Here is a 16327-nt window from a genome sequence, read left to right on the forward strand (position 1 = left end):
TTGCACGGCACTATGTGTCATCCCGGGGTAGCGCGTTTCGCGCATTTTGTGCGCGAGGGGAATCTGCCGTACTCGATTGAGGACATCCGCCGCATCTGCCGTGATTGCACGATCTGTGCGGAGCTCAAACCGCGTTTTTACAACCCTCCTATGGGGACGCTCGTTAGGGCTACTAGACCGTGGAGCGCTTGGCGATGGACTTCAAAGGGCCGCTGCCGTTGTCGAGTAACTCTCGTTATCTGCTCACTATCGTCGATGAGTATTCGCGATTCCCCTTTGCTTATACGTGCGGGGATATGTCGGCTGCCACGGTTATTCGGTGCCTGCAGAATTTGTTTTCTATGTTCGGGTATCCGGCCTACGTGCATACCGATCGGGGTGCGGTGTTCCTGTCTCAGGAGGTGAGGGGCTACTTGCTCCAGCATAATGTCGCTTCGAGCTACACCACCCCGTACCGGCCCCAAGCGAATGGGCAGATCGAACGCTTTAATGGGATTATATGGAGGGCCGTCATGCTAAGCCTCCGGACCCTCGGCCGAGGCCTCGATAAATGGGCGTGGTCGCTACCTGCCGCTCTAAACTCGATCTGGGCTCTCCTATGTACTGCCACCAACCAGACTCCTCACGAGAGACTGTTCCACCACCCTAGAAGCTCGGGTAGTATCCAATCTTTGCCCAGCTGGCTCGCTGAGCCGGGGCCCGCCTATCTCAAACGAGCGGTTCGCGCTAGCAAGTACGACCCCCTTGTTGATAAGGTGCGGGTCCTCCAGGCTAATCCCGAGCATGCTCGCGTGTTAACGGCGGACGGCCGCGAGTCTACTGTCTCCGTACGCCATCTCGCCCCATGTGGGGACGACGACCGGGATATCGACGAACCCGTCTACGAGTCTATGGACTCTACCGAAGCTTCCTCTATGGAACTACTACCGACAGTTCCGTCGTCACCCACTCCCTTGCCCGAAGGTGCTGGGGCGCCCCCTCCGACACCCACCTCCGGCAGCTATTCCGACGCGGGGGACTCCGGGCTTGGGGACGCCGTACCCGGTAGTTTCCGAACACGAACTGGCAGGGTAGTTCGCCGCCCCGACCGCTACGGGTGGACCGACTGACGTGGATTGACGTGACCCATTCGATTATTACTGACGCTTGCTTGCAACCTGCCGAGCGGCAGTATAGTTCTAACGGCGGGGAGAATGTCGTGAAATTATACCGAAGATGAACCCAGGGTGTGCTCGCTTCAAAAGGGGCGTCTATAAGACCCGGGACAACCGGGGCGCACGAACACTCCAGCGACACTTACTGTGACATAGTCCTGTAGTTTGAATGGTATGTACGCCCCTATATGCTGCGCTGATTTGTTTTCTCTATTGATATCGGACATTGCCCATGTAATACTCTGATTCTAATGTCTGTTGCATGAATGTATTTTTACAGGATGTTACTTCAGATCTAAATGATATTAAACCTACCCAAGGGACAAGTCGTGTCTGAGCTTGATTTTCACGACACCGGGATCATTCATCCCAGCAAGCTGGTACTCAATTTGCCGACCTCGGAAGGATGACAGGCTGAGTCAACCCCCCTGGTGTTAATTTAGCAATTGACCGGGATTCGAACCCAGGATCCTGGGATCCTAAGCCGGCACCCTAACCGCTAAGCCAACACCAGGCTAGTAAAATTAATGAATCTACTTCAATAATTATTCGACAGATTCCTCCACTCTGAGCAATATGCCTTACGCAGCTACAAGACAGATAACCACATAGCAACAAAATCCCGAGTTGTAAAAAACTTTAAAGACAACAAGAGCTTGCCTTCAGTTCTTGCTTCTTCCTCCTCCTCCTCTTCTTCTTCTTCCTCCTCCTCTTCCTCCTCCTCCTCATCATCATCCTCTGCTCTTATCTCCACGCCATCATCCTCTTCCCTATCGTCTTCTTCGGTTGTCTCATCCTCGTGGGAACCTTCCCCGTATTCATCTTGTTGTGCAACACGCCGCTTCTGCTTTACACGTGAGTACATGTCTGTGGTCTCCTCCTGGACAAGTCACAGACCATCGACTCAGGAAGGAGTCGAGCGGGTCAGCATCAACAAAGACAAATGATGTAGCGCTGGCTAAGCCAACAAATTGACGACTATTTTTAAACTACTCTTACAGCTCAACAAACAGTTTAGAAGGCCATCTCATTATTACAAGCAATACAATTATTACCAATCCTCTTAATTGCAATTCAACATACACTACTCACAATAAGTTAGGGATATTGTGGGAGTGAGTTAATTTTTTTTCATAGGGGTTAGGGTTAGGGTATTGAAATCAAGAATGCTGTGTTTTTTCACACTCATTAATAACCATAGAATTAGGACCAACAATTTTTTTCAACATAATTAATACACAAAATCAACCACACCAAAGAACCTGCCAATATCCCTAACTTATTGTGAGTAGTGTATGCAACTTAAAAAAATTATGTTCCACCTCTGCTTCTGACCCATTATGTAGCCAAAGTTTGCCCTAAGATGGAATACTGCTACCAGATTTGGGGTGGAGCGACTGCAGCTGTATTGAACGTTTTTGATCATGTACAGGCCAAGGCTTTTCAGCTTATGGGTAAAAACTCACTCACTAACAGCCTTCAAAAATCCAAGCAGAATGCAAAGCAGTTAGTCTATCCTACTTTGACCGTTATTATCATACATATTACCCAATAGAGCTACAAGCTGCAGTTACTCCCCATCCATGATCAGTCATAGCTCAACTCGCTTGGCTTCGGCGAGCCACCCTTACATTGTGTGGTGGGCGAAGTAGACTATGGACCTTACCCCTCGCCTGTATATTCAACAAAAGAAACGAATAAAATCCAATTGAACAATGAACTGTTGGAAGCCAAGGAAAAATCAAAATGAAGACAAAATATACGAAAGCACCATATCCCTGCCCAAGCCCCATCAATCCTGCCTCACCCTTACAGGCATCTCGCTAGAACCAGGACTCACGTCCTCGGTATCATGCCAGATGCGAAGCCTTTCGAGCTCGCGTGCACGGCGGTTACGGTGCAGGTTGCTTTCTCTCTCACTCCCCCTCTTCATCTCCTGCAGAACTGCCTCTGCAGTACTAAAAGTGTGAAAGAGCAAGACATTACTGTTATGTTATTGCAATAATTCACAAGCATGCAAGAAACAGTTTGAAATTCCTATTTTGTTTAACCATACATTCAAAAATGAAACCCCCCCCCCCCCCCCCCCCCACCAAAACATCAGAACATGCTGAAATAACGGTACAAATCAGAAAGGAATAACTTGCCCCTCAGCTTTCTTTAAATAATCAAATCTTTCGGTCAAACTTTCACAAAGCTTCTTGCAATGAGAAATATCAATATTGTCCCATTCATGTTTGACAGCTTCCCAAAGTTGATCAGAATTTGCAAATTTCCTTCCAATAAGTTTGTGCTGAATGTAAGCCCAAACATTCTCTATGGGGTTCAAATCAGGACTCTGACCAGGCATGCCAGTGTGCCTTTTGAACATGGCATAAAACTAGTCAGTCAGTCAGTCACTCAGCCATCTGCCAGTGTGCCTTTTGAACATGGCATAAAACTAGTCAGTCAGTCAGTCACTCAGCCATCTGCCAGTGTGCCTTTTGAACATGACATACAACTTGTCAATCAGTCAGCCACTCAGCCATCTGCCAGTGTGCCTTTTGAACATGACATACAACTTGTCAATCAGTCAGTCACTCAGCCATCTGTCAGTGTGCCTTTTGAACATGACATTAAACTTGTCATTCAGTCAGTCAGTGTGCCTTTTGAACATGGCATAAAACTTGTCTGTCTGTGTCTCTGTCTCTCTCTATTACACTACAAGAAAAAAAAGAAAAAAGAAAAAAAACAAGGAAGGATGGGAGATCACCCAAGAATGTTGTCATTAAACGCATGCTTCGTTGAACGGTGACTCATGAGGTAAATGCTCAAATTTTATTCAAATTAAAGTTTGACCACTCAATAATATTAAAATTGTGTCTTTTTTTTTTCATCAACCGCTGTCATAATGGGAACCCAACGGGTTCACGGGTCCGTCTAGTGTATTTATATAATTTTTTATGTGTAACTTAAATTGCTTCCCCATGACGAAAAATCACCGCACGCCACTGCAAACAACGTCTCAAACCAATAGTCAAACATGTTCCACTCCGTATACTTTATTCATTTTTTTGTCTTTTTTCAGCACAAACTCTTATCGTGTTGCAACTTCTTGTAACCTGTATACACCATTGTATACTTTTTACATATTTTTATATTTTTTCTCATATTAGCTCATATTTTTCTCTTTCTGTTTTGCAGATTAACCCTTCATCATGTCAAAAAGAAGGAAATGGAATGATGACTATGTGCGCTTTGGTTTCACTTGCATAATGGGAAATGATGGTTTGCAAAAACCCCAGTGCACTCTTTGTAGCGTTGTGTTTTCCAACTCAAATCTGAAACCATCCAAGCTTCAAGAGCACTTCAAGAACAAGCATGGCGGAGCTGATGTTGAAGGACATGATGTTGGGTCATTGAAAATCAAAAGAGCTCGTTTTGATTCTGTAGGAACTCTTCCAAAGTTGGGTTTCGTTTCTGTTGAAAAACCACTACTTCTTGCTTCATACCAAGTGGCATATGCAGTGGCCAAATCCAAGAAGCCCCATACAATTGCAGATCTCATCAAGCCATGTGCACTGGAAATGGCAACAACTATCCTGAGCAAAGAAGCAAGAAAAAAATTTGAACAGGTGCCCCTATCAAATAATGTCATTCACAACCGAATCAGTGATTTGAGTGAAGGTATTTTGGACCAAGTCATCTCAGATACCAGAGCTAGTCCTCTTAAAATCTCTATTCAGTTGGATGAGCAACTGATGTCTCCCGTTGTTGTGAACTCATCACATTAGTGAGGTATGTCAATGATGGTGCTGTGAAGGAAGATTTCCTGTTTTGTGAAGATTTGAAAACAAGCACAACTGCAAAGGATGTGATGCAGCTGGTGAAAGACTTCTTTGCCAAACGTGATTTAGATATCAAAGTAATTGGTTCTGTGTGCACTGATGGGGCACCCACAATGCTTGGAAATAAATCTGGCTTTTCTGCATTGATGAAAAAGGAGATTCCAGACTTGCAAGTTACCCATTGTTTTCTTCATCGGCATGCTTTGGCATAAAAAACATTGCCTCCAAATTTGAAGAAAGTCCTTGATACTTGTGTGAAGATCATCAAGTGGATCAGGGAGGGAGCATCGAACCATCGCATCTTCAAATCATTTTGTGAAGATCTGGGAAGTGAGCATTCAGTTTTGCTTTTCCACACAGAAGTCCGTTAGTTGTCACGAGGACAAGCTTTTACCCGCTTCTTTGAACTGCGGGAAGAAATCAAAGTTTTTCTGGAAGAGCATGAATGTGATCTGGTTGGGGCATTGGAATCACAGCAATTCGCCCAAATGCTGGCTTACTTAGCTGACATTTTCACTCGTATGAATGACCTGAGCGTTTCTCTTCAAGGAAAAGGGATAAACATATTGAAGGCTTGAAAGTAACGTCTTTGGCGTCAAAGGATGGAAAGAGGCAATCTCTCAAATTTTCCTTCACTTGAAGAGATGGTTGATGATGCTGGATCCATAACTCCTACTATGCGTGAAGAAATTGTGGCTCATTTGGAAATGCTGTCAGAATCGTTTTATGGATATTTTGCTGCTGGAGACCTGAAGATTTCAGAAGAATGGATCATGAATCCATATTCCTACAATACGGAGAAAATGTCAAATGATGAAGAACTGAAGGAAGATCTTATTGATTTGCGGACAAATCGAGCTCTTGAAATGCAATTTGAAAGCAAGACTTGGGAGGAGTTTTGGTGTGCAGCACTGGATATGTTCCCAAGACTTGGTGGAAAAGCACTCCGTGTCCTCATTCCACTTGCAACGACATACTTGTGTGAATCTGGATTCAGTTCTCTTTTGTCAATCAAGACAAAATCTAGGAATCGCCTGAATCCACAGGCAGACCTGCGGATCGCAGTCAGCAAGAAAGTTCCACGTTTTGACAAAATCATGAAAGAGAAGCAGGAACAAAGAAGTCATTGAATTATGTTCACAATTGGGATTGTTTTACTGTTTCAAATTTTATCTGTGTAAATTAAAATCTAATTGCTCAATTTATATTTGCATTTCATGCACCGAGTTAAAATCTTATTTTTTGAGTTCAATTTGTTCACCCGCAGTATTGTATGTGGTTCAATTTGTGGTTCAAAAATACAGAAGTCATTGAATTTTATGTTCACAATTGGGATTGATTTTACTGTTTCATTTTTTTTCTGAATAAATTAGAATCTAATTGCTCAATTTATATTTGCATTTCATGCACCAAGTTTAAATCTAATCTTATTTTTTAGTTCAATTTGTTCACCCACAGTATTGTATGTGGTTCAATTTGTGGTTCAAAAATTTGACTTCTTCATCTTCAAATGTGATATTACTTTTGTAGGGGGTGCGAACATTAATCAAATATTTCCTAGGGGTGTGGGGCATAGAAAAGGTTGGGAACCACTGCACCAGAGCAATGCGACTGCGTTGCCAATATGCTTCTGCGTAGTCCCTGCCCGTGACAACGGGTAGATGCCTCGTTGACTGTTTTAAAAACAAACAAGTATAATTTAAATCCCTTCAGCTGTTCTCAAGCATCACATTTTTAACCACACATGACACATTTCACATTGATTGGTGGAGGTTTGGAGGTTTTAAAAAATTAATAAATACAGGCTTTCAAGCTAATATGGCTGCCAAACCACGTGACATACAACATTGAAAATGTACACTCTGCATATGTATGGGTAGGGGATCACGTTTGTAATATTTTGTGCTGATCATTTAAGGTTCATTTTTCTATCTAAGATGCCTGCCAAACCAAGTGACTTACATTATCATTTTCATCATTCGATAACATCATTCTCATCATTCTCCATTTATCACATTTACATCATTCTACATGTCATCATTTTCAAATGATATGCAGCAATTGTGTTAGATGACATTTGTAACGTTTTGCATTGATAGGGTAAGCGGTTTCTGAGATATAATTATTTTATATTTTCCTTCAATCCAATATGGCTGACACTTTGAATATAAAACGAAGATTTGACCAGTCAGGTATGAATGGAAGATGCAAAATGAATTGATGAAAAATATTTGAACTATTTTAATGTCTGGACCCCTTATTGGCGCTACGGCCGGAAACACCGACTTTCTTAAACTACTTGTTGAGACTTTTCAGTCTATACAGAGTTATTACAAAGAACTTGCAACAGAGTGGAGCATTCCCAGGTTATGTGATGAGATCTCCATGCGCCTCCTCCATGTACCTCCTCTGGAGGGAAATAAAGGGTTAAAGTACTAACACAAAGAAGCAAATTTTAAGTCGAGTGCTTTATACACCTCCCTTCACCATAGTTATTCCCTTTATTTGTCACTCTCCTTTTTTCATTGGTCAGGAACACGAATACCTGTTTAGAGCTCCCTATGCTGTCCATGCACGAGTCGTTCAACCTTTGTTTGGAGTATACTTTGTTGAAATTTTTTTTTTGTCGCTTCTGCCAATTTAAGATCAACTTAAAAGTTGGATAAAGGGAATGAAATTAAAATGTGAAACTGTCCATCTTTCTGCAAAAGGTTTACTCTCGACCCTGCACCAACCCAAAACAATAAAAAACTAGAACGGTAGGTACTCTGATGTCACAAAGTCGACCGATACGCCTCTGCCCACAACATTACATCATTATCTTTGCATCATATATACTTGCACCATATTTGTTCAGGATCCCATTACTGGTTCACAAGTTGGCATGGCAACATAATTTTTTTACATGACCTTGTAAAAACATGACTTCTATGACCATTATCTTGAAAAAACATGACTTAACATGACCTCCAACCTTTGAACTCTTAACCCCAAAATCGAATCAGTTTATCTTTGCATCATAATATATAATTACTAGTGAGATAACCGTGCTACACATGAGTGGGAGGCCATAAGCAAACAGCCAATGCAGAAACGGTGAATGCCAAACCATGAACCAATACATTACACATTCCTGTGCCACCTTTAGCATTTATGAAACCTCCCACCTACCTTAGGACACCTGCTGGGACCCCCAAAACGTTCCACAAGTTTGGCAGGCTAGCTCCAAAACTGTGTGAATAGTACTGCATAAAATCTTTTAACCATAATCCTACTATATTTTACGACCTAATCCTACCACCTGAAGTCTTTTCGGACCTCAACTCAAAACCATTCAATTCAACTAAACCTGCCAAATTTCACATCAATGACCAAACAAATGAAAAAACAAACAAACAAAAAAAAAAACAGTAAAGGCATGACATACTACATGCTGTCCTAAATATACACTACATACTGTCCCATTACTGCAACATTGAGTAGGTGTCTCAGCAGGGAACTTTAGAGCACCACAGTATTCACACTCATTAGTCATGCTTCCCACACTGGCTCTGTATACAAACTCTTCACAAGAATTATTAAAAGCACACCTTAGATTTGTAGCAGCATTGCGTCTTCTGTTTCTGGCCTCTCTGTGAACTTCAGTGTCTCTTGCCTGCTCTTTCTCTCTGAACTGGGCACTTTGTCTCATTTTTCTGTGACATTCGGCGTTTTCTACTTGTTCTTGTGTCCTATCGGCATCATCCCGTCTCTGCCTTTGTTTCTTTTGAGCGTCAGTGTTTTCTCGCGATAAGACTATTTTTCTTTTCTTTTTTCCTCGGCATTTTGGACTGTTATGGTACGTGCTGCACTTTCGAGCGTTCAAAAGCAAACATTGTGGAAACACTAATAAGATAACATCCGGAAACTGATGTTCTAAAATCATAATTGTATTCACTCAATTCCATAACCAGTCACTAAAATAGTTCAAATACTTTTTTAATCAATTAATTTTGCATCTTCCATTCTTCCTTGACTCATCAAATCTTTGTTTTATATCGAAAGTGTCAGCCATATTGGATTGAAGGAAAATATAAAATAATTATATCTCAGAAACCACTTACCCTATCAATGCAAAACTTTACAAATGTCATCTTTGATTTGAAAATGATGACATGTAGAATGATGTAAATGTGACAAATGATGAGTGATGACATTGATGTTATGGAATGATGAAAATGATCATGTAAGTCACTTGGTTTGGCAGCCATGTTGGATAGAAAAACGAACCTTATCTGATCAGCATGAAATATTACAAACGTGACCCATACATATGCAGAGTGTACATTTTCAATGTCATATGCCACGTGTCAAACAGCATACCAAACAGCATTTTCAATGTCATACGTCCAGCGATAGTTCGCCTACTCTTCACGAATGACACCGTGGGATCTTTAATGACCATGAACTCATGCTCACAGATGGGACATCAGTTTAACATCCATCCGAGGGATGGCACACACATCGATGAATCACCCTACCTGCTAGACAGCAGGATGACAGTTTATAGCTGGGTAAAGATTCAAACCAAGCAAGATGCCTCTGAAGAGAGTGTGTATACCTCCAGGCCATCCTGCCACGGTCTATGCAGCTGATCATCTGTAAATTTCACTAATATCGATGCTTGCATTTACCAGAAATTTCATGATTATCGATTGCGCTGCCACCTTCATTGTACAGATATTGGTTACAGACTATAAAGAAAGGTACCCTCAAACATAATTTTAGTGTAAAGCAGACTTTACACCTTTTTCTGCACCCAACATATATAAAGTCGAAAAATGTGTAGAGTAGACTTCACAATCGATTTAACTGTTACTTTACCTTTTAAAAACATCCTTATTTAAATACTTTTAATATATATTATTTTAATATATATTAAATATTTAATATATAAATATTTAAATTAAAAAAACATTTTAAAAACATAGGAAAGGGTGGAAATGCGAATGGTTCGATGGATGTGCGGAGTATCGTTGAGAGAGAGGAGGACAAATGATGAATTGCGAAAGATGATGGGAATATTGCCTGTGATTGATGCTGTGAAGAGGAACAGGTTGAGATGGTTTGGTCATGTATTGAGGAAGGATGAAAGTGACTGGTTGAGAAGAGTGATGGAAGTTAATGTAGAAGGAAGTAGAGGACGGGGAAGACCGAGAAAGACTTGGCTAAAGATGGTGGAAGAAGAAATGCGGGCAAGGGGGTTAACAAGGAGAGATGCAGAAAATAGGGCAAAATGGAGAAGATTGTCATGGGGACCGCAAGGCTAACCCCCGCTCTAGCGGGGAAAATTGCCTTAAAATGCATGTTGTTGTTGTTGTTGTGTTGTTTTACCTTTTAAAAAGAAAGGGCAAGATCGAATTTGAAGAATCACCATCTTTCAAATTATTTAATATTAATACACAATTCTTCTCCAAAGTAGTTTTATGATTGCACATTTTTCAAGACAAGTGTTAAAATTACACTTTATGTCTTATGTCACACTCTCATGGTTTCTTCGACTCCATAATACTGAAGCTCCACTATAAGCGTTTTGAATGGCACATGCAAATCGATATTTCAACAGTTCTTGTCACTCAAATTCCAGGATGCTTGCACAAAACTTCATCATACCGCTCCAGCTAACCAACTGTGACAACTTACTTGCTCAAAAACTGTTCCTCGATCAGTAAGGATTGGTTGAGGGTGGAATAGCGACACTGGCGAACCCGCTTGCTTCTCCGCACTGCCACATGGCCTGGACCATTGACCAGGCCGAAGCGTGCGATTCCAGTTGGCTTTGTCTTTGGGCTCAATAGGCCAAGGCGAGAACAGTCCACCGAGTTCAAATCGCGCAATTCTGATGAAGAACCATGGCAAAGAAAAAGTATCCAGAGGAAACAAATCACTGAATTAGCAATTAAAGCTCAATGCCTTAAAGAAAAAAAAAGATAATTATAGTAATAATAATCATGCTAGACTGTCGGACCCCACCATTCGCGGTTCTGCTATTTGCAGGTGATAAAATGCGACCCGTTTCTCTATTCGCAGAAAAGTTTTTGTTTTTTTCTATTCGTGGCTGTGTCCCACGAAATCGCGGGTTTTTTTTAACCTATTCGCAGCCGTCTTCCGCAAATTTGCAGTGTTTTTTCCCCCTATTCACGGCAAAGTTCCGAAAATTCACAGGATCTTCTTACTCCCATTGGTGTTCCGTGATTGTGGTTTTTCATTGGTGCAAAAAAAAATATTCACAAGCTGTTAGCTCAACATAAGGTATTTATAAAACCTTTGCGGATTATCGTCGACATTCGCGGATTTTGCCTCACCATTCATGGATTTTGCCTCTATTCGCAGTTTGGTCCTCTCTATTCACAGATTTTCGTGACTCTGGAACCTATCCCCCCTTTTTCCATTGACACAATGCCTTGCTATTCGCGGGTTTCGCTATTTGTGGATTTTCCAGGAACGTATCCCCCGTGAATAGCGGGGTCCGAGGGTATATAATTTGAGAAGTATTTGTTTATACATGCTTGTCTGCTATGTCTAAACTGCTGGATGGAATGAGTTGAAAACTACTCATTGTACTGTGGGAAGGTGGCGGGGAGGTAGTGCGCAGGGAAATTTTAGGCGACAAAATACATTTCATAGCCGCCTTGGTTCAGGATGGAGGGACTATGCAAATTTTCTGTAAATTGTATAGAACAGTTCCCAGTGAGGGTAGATATTACAAGTCATTATAAAATACCCAGATTATCGACATGAAAACCATCGGTAGAAGTGGGGGAATTACCATATTATAATATCATTCTGTTTGTGTGTTTGTTTGACTTCCATACACTCGTAAACTGCTGGATGAAACGAGTTGAGAACTGTTGGTTGTACTTGGGATATGAGATGGAGGGGTTGGAGGTTAAATAAATAAATAAATGGTTTTATTTTTTATTTTCAGGAATGGAGGGCTTGAACCAATATTTTAATGTAAATTCACCACAAATTATATTACTACCAGATTCTGTTACAATACATTATTGCATAATCCAACGAGAGGTTCCAGGGAACCTGAACTCAACTGGTCTACAGTCACGTGAAAAAGTAAGTACACCCCATGTAAAGTTGACTTTTTCAACATATTTCAACATACAGCTATTTGATCTTCATTTCAACAATATTGACAGATAAAGGTGATATAATATAACAAATATCATGACACATTTACATTTTGTAGTCCATTGTATAATTTAAATAAACATAAATGAAAATTTCGCATGTGGAAAAAGTAAGTACACCCTTGGCTCTAATAGGTGGTATTGCCCCATTTGGCAGAAACAACCTCAAGTAGGCATTTCTTGTAACTGTCTACCAGTCTCTGACATCGACTGGGAGAAATTTTTGCCCACTCCTCCATGCAGAATTCTTTCAGCTATGCGATGTTTGAGGGGTTTCTTGCATGCACAACAACAGGCATTTTAAAGGCCATTTTCCCTGCAAGAGCGGGGGTTAGCCTTGCGGTCCCCATGACAATCTTCTTCATTTTGCCCTATTTTCTGCATCTCCCCTTGTTAACCCCCTGGCCCGCATTTCTTCTTTGACCATCTTTAGCCAAGTCTTTCTCGGTCTTCCCCGTCCTCTACTTCCTTCCACATTCATTTCCATCACTCTTCTCAACCAGTCACTTTCATCCTTCCTCAACACATGACCAAACCATCTCAACCTGTTTCTCTTCACAGCATCCATCACAGGCTCTATTCCCATCATCTTTCGCAATTCATCATTTGGCTTCCTCTCTCTCAACAATACTCCACACATCCACCGAACCATTCGCATTTTTTTTTTTTTTTTTTTTTTTGTATACAAGATCGAGGCTCTCCACCCTTTCCAGCCTTCGTTGCTGCTCTTCGTTAATTACCCATGTCTCGCTCCCATATATCATAACACTTCTCACACATGCAGCATACACCTTTCCCTTCAGCTTCAACGACACTCCGCTCCTAGTCAGCACGCCACTCAGTTCCCGAAACTTCTTCCATGCACATCTCACTCTAGCAACCGTTGCCGAGTCTGATCCACCTTCTCCATTCAGCATGGCTCCTAGGTAACAAAATGTTTTCACGCCGTCTCCAAGATCCAAATCAACATTTCCTCCATCTGCAGCTCCCTCTGTGCACACCTTACACTTGAATGTAGCTGCCACACTGGTTAATGACCCTCTCAAACCACTACATTTTTGATGAACCCACTCAGCGCACATTGTACATTGAATTGAGTTCACTCCGACACCCTTCCTGCACATAGCACATGGCCACTTCCCAGTTCTTTCCACCTCACCACATGCTTTACCACTTGCCATCACCTTTGTTTTTCCGATATTCACCTTCAGACCTTTCGTCTCCATACATTCCTTTCACTTGTTCATCTTCTCCTTCAGTCCATCCACACTTTCTGCAATCAACACCAGAACAACTCCCACGGTAAACCCTCCTTTACGTTCCGAGCCAGCACCTCCATCACAGCTACAAATAGTAGTGGACTTAGTGCCGACCCCTGATGCACTCCCACCTTCACCTCAAACTCACCACTGTTCCCGTCCTTCGTCCTTACAGCTGTGCGCGCTCTTTTGTACATTGCCATCACTACTCTGATCAACCAATCCTCCACTCCTAACTTCCTCAATGCCCATGTCACTACTTCATGTGGAACCCTATCGAATGCTTTCTCCAGATCAACAAACCCAAGAAACAACTTCTTCCTCTTCTCCATGTACTTCTCCTGCAACTGCCTCACAATAAAAAGCACGTTTGTAGTTCCTCTTCCTGGCATAAATCCAAACTGCATTTCGTCAATCTTCACTTTCTTCCTTATCCTCCTCTCCAACACCCTTTCCAATACCTTCATTCCATGCTCCAATAACTTTATCGCTCGATACGAGCCACAGTCCAGAGGGTCACCTTTCCCCTTGTATAGAGGGACGAGGGTACTCAGTTCCCAATCCACTGGAATGCGGCCTTCTTTCACCACCAGATTGCATATCTCTGTCATTCTCTTCACACCCCAATTTCCCGCTGCCTTCAACATATCTCCCACAACGCCCGTCGGCCCTCCCGCTTTTCTATTTCTACTCTTCATTGCTTTAATCGCTTGCTCATCCACAGCTCGTTTCAAATGGCCCCACAACATCTCGATGGGATTTAGATCTGGGCTTTGACTTGGCAATTCCAGAACCCTCCATTTCTTTCTTTTCAGCCATTCCTTGGTGGATTTACTGGTAAGTTTAGGGTCATTGTCATGTTGCAAGGTCCACCTTCGGTTGAGCTTCAACTTTCCGACAGATGGCCTCACATTTTCCTCAAGCACCCTCTGGTACAATGAAGAATTCATCGTGGATTCTATGATGGTGAGCTGCCCAGGCCCTGATGCAGCAAAGCTGCCCCAAACCATAATATTTCCACCACCATGCTTTCCAGTTGGTATCAGGTTCTTGTGGTCAAATGCTGTCTTTGGTTTTCGCCAAACATGTCTTCTGGTACTGTGGCCAAATAGCTCTACCTTTGACTCATCTGTCCAGAGCACATTGTTCCAGAAGTGCTGGTCTTTGCCGAGGTGTTCATTGGCAAACTTTAGTCTTGCCCTGATGTTCTTTCTGGACAGCAAAGGTTTCCTCCTGGCACACCTCCCATGTAGATCAAATTTGTGCAGCCTCTTTCTAATGGTAGACTCGTACACTTTGACATCAACAGTGGCAAGAGCTATGTTACGGATTCGTCACTTCCGTTGTGGTGGCTTTCATCCACTTGAGACATTTCTGGTTCCATGTATTATTAGTGTTGTTGTTTGAGGGAAATAGCAATTATTACTGTCAAAAGGTAAAAGGACTGTTTTAAAAATGAAACCGGATCGGGAACCGGAAGACGAAGAAGAAGAAGAAAAAAAAAAAGGGCGGAGCGAATGAGTCGGACAAGAAAGCCGAGTTGCTCCAGGTTCTGAAGCGAACGTTGGCGAGCCAGAGTCACGAGCGAACTTTCGTGTTTCCGGGAGAGGAATTCCTACACGGAGTTGTCATCGCTGTGACCGGTCAACCTGCATCAGGTTTTGCGATCGATTCAGGAGAGAATCATCGCCGTGCCGTGCGCCACGAGACCGGGTCGTCGGCCATTTTGACTCGCGCAGGATTTGTGCTTCGCTCGCGGTTTCGTTTCTTTTCGACAATTCTCACCGCCTTCAGACGTCGATTTGGGGCATGTGTGTGACGCGGATTTTTGAAGGCTAATTCGTCCATACCCGAGGGTGTGATCTCTCGGTCGCCTGTAGGGCGCCTTTAGATTTCCCAGTCGCCTTGAGGGCGCCTTTTTACAGCTTCGGCTGTGTGACTGCCCTGGCCATCTGCATGGGATTCTGGTCGTTTGGACATCGTTCTAGCGATCGCTGGAGCGAATCAACTTCGTCTTGGAGCCGGGAATAAGAGACATTGGGGAATGTTCTTGTTACACTCACTTGGAGCACAGTGAGTTATATATTGCAAAACTGATGGTACCATCATAGGACATATTGATTGTACTTTTGAATACTATTGTTGTACCGTTATTCTTGTGTGATCTCAATACAATATTTGTTTGTGAGTAACAATTGGGGTGGCTTCTCCATTGATCTTTGACACACAGAATAACACATTTTTCTGCCGTGACTCCTCTTGGGGCTCAGAGGTACACCGTGACCAGGGGGTCGGGGAGGAGCACGTAACAGCTACCTGTAGGTCCCGTGATGACATTCTGGGGTTTTCGAGACTTCTTTCAGCATCTTGCGATCTGCTCTCGGGCTGAACTTGCTGGGGCGGCCTGGCTTGAACAAGTTGGCAGTTGTTTGGAATCTTCTCCACTTGTAGATGATCTTCCGGACAGTCGAATGATTGATTTCAAATTATTTGGAGATCTTTTTAAATCCCTTCCCAGACTAGTAGGCATCTATAACCTTCTTTCTGAAGGCCTCAGAGAGCTCTTTTGATCTAGGCATGGTGACGCCGCACACTTCAACAACAAAGAGCAAACCAAACTAAATGTCTGAGGTTTAAATAAGACAGGTTCCTCCAAGATCCTCTCTAACGATGTTCTAATCATTTGCACCTGAGCTGGTGCACCTGATTCTAATTTTAGGTATTTGAAGTAGTGATAAATGTACGGGTGTACTTACTTTTTCCACATGCGAAATTTGCATTTATGTTTATTTAAATTGTACAATGGACTACAAAATGTAAATGTTTCATGATATTTGTTATATTATATCACCTCCTTTATCTATCAATATTGCTGAAATGAAGATCAAATAGCTGTATGTTGA

At 42.4% G+C, this 16327-nt stretch overlaps 1 protein-coding gene across 10 annotated transcripts in view; it reads right to left on the reverse strand.

Moving 5' to 3' along the window:
* The window catches only part of LOC137432409 (ATPase family AAA domain-containing protein 2), a 155564-nt gene that overhangs the window by 113625 nt on the left and 25612 nt on the right, over window positions 1–16327 (reverse strand). For 5 of the 10 annotated variants that reach the window (XM_068124315.2, XM_068124313.2, XM_068124311.2 and 2 more), the window contains 3 exons: window positions 10664–10859; window positions 2962–3112; window positions 1815–2034 (listed from right to left, as the gene is read on the reverse strand). In XM_068124315.2, coding sequence (XP_067980416.2) covers window positions 1815–2034; window positions 2962–3112; window positions 10664–10859 — 567 coding nt within the window. The remainder of the gene's footprint in view (window positions 1–1814; window positions 2035–2961; window positions 3113–10663; window positions 10860–16327) is intronic. The other 5 variants (XM_068124320.2, XM_068124316.2, XM_068124319.2 and 2 more) reach the window with 5 other exon arrangements.

The sequence above is a fragment of the Myxine glutinosa genome, chromosome 8, assembly GCF_964187855.1.
Source record: "Myxine glutinosa chromosome 8, kmMyxGlut1.1, whole genome shotgun sequence".
In the NCBI taxonomy this organism is placed as follows: domain Eukaryota; kingdom Metazoa; phylum Chordata; class Myxini; order Myxiniformes; family Myxinidae; genus Myxine; species Myxine glutinosa.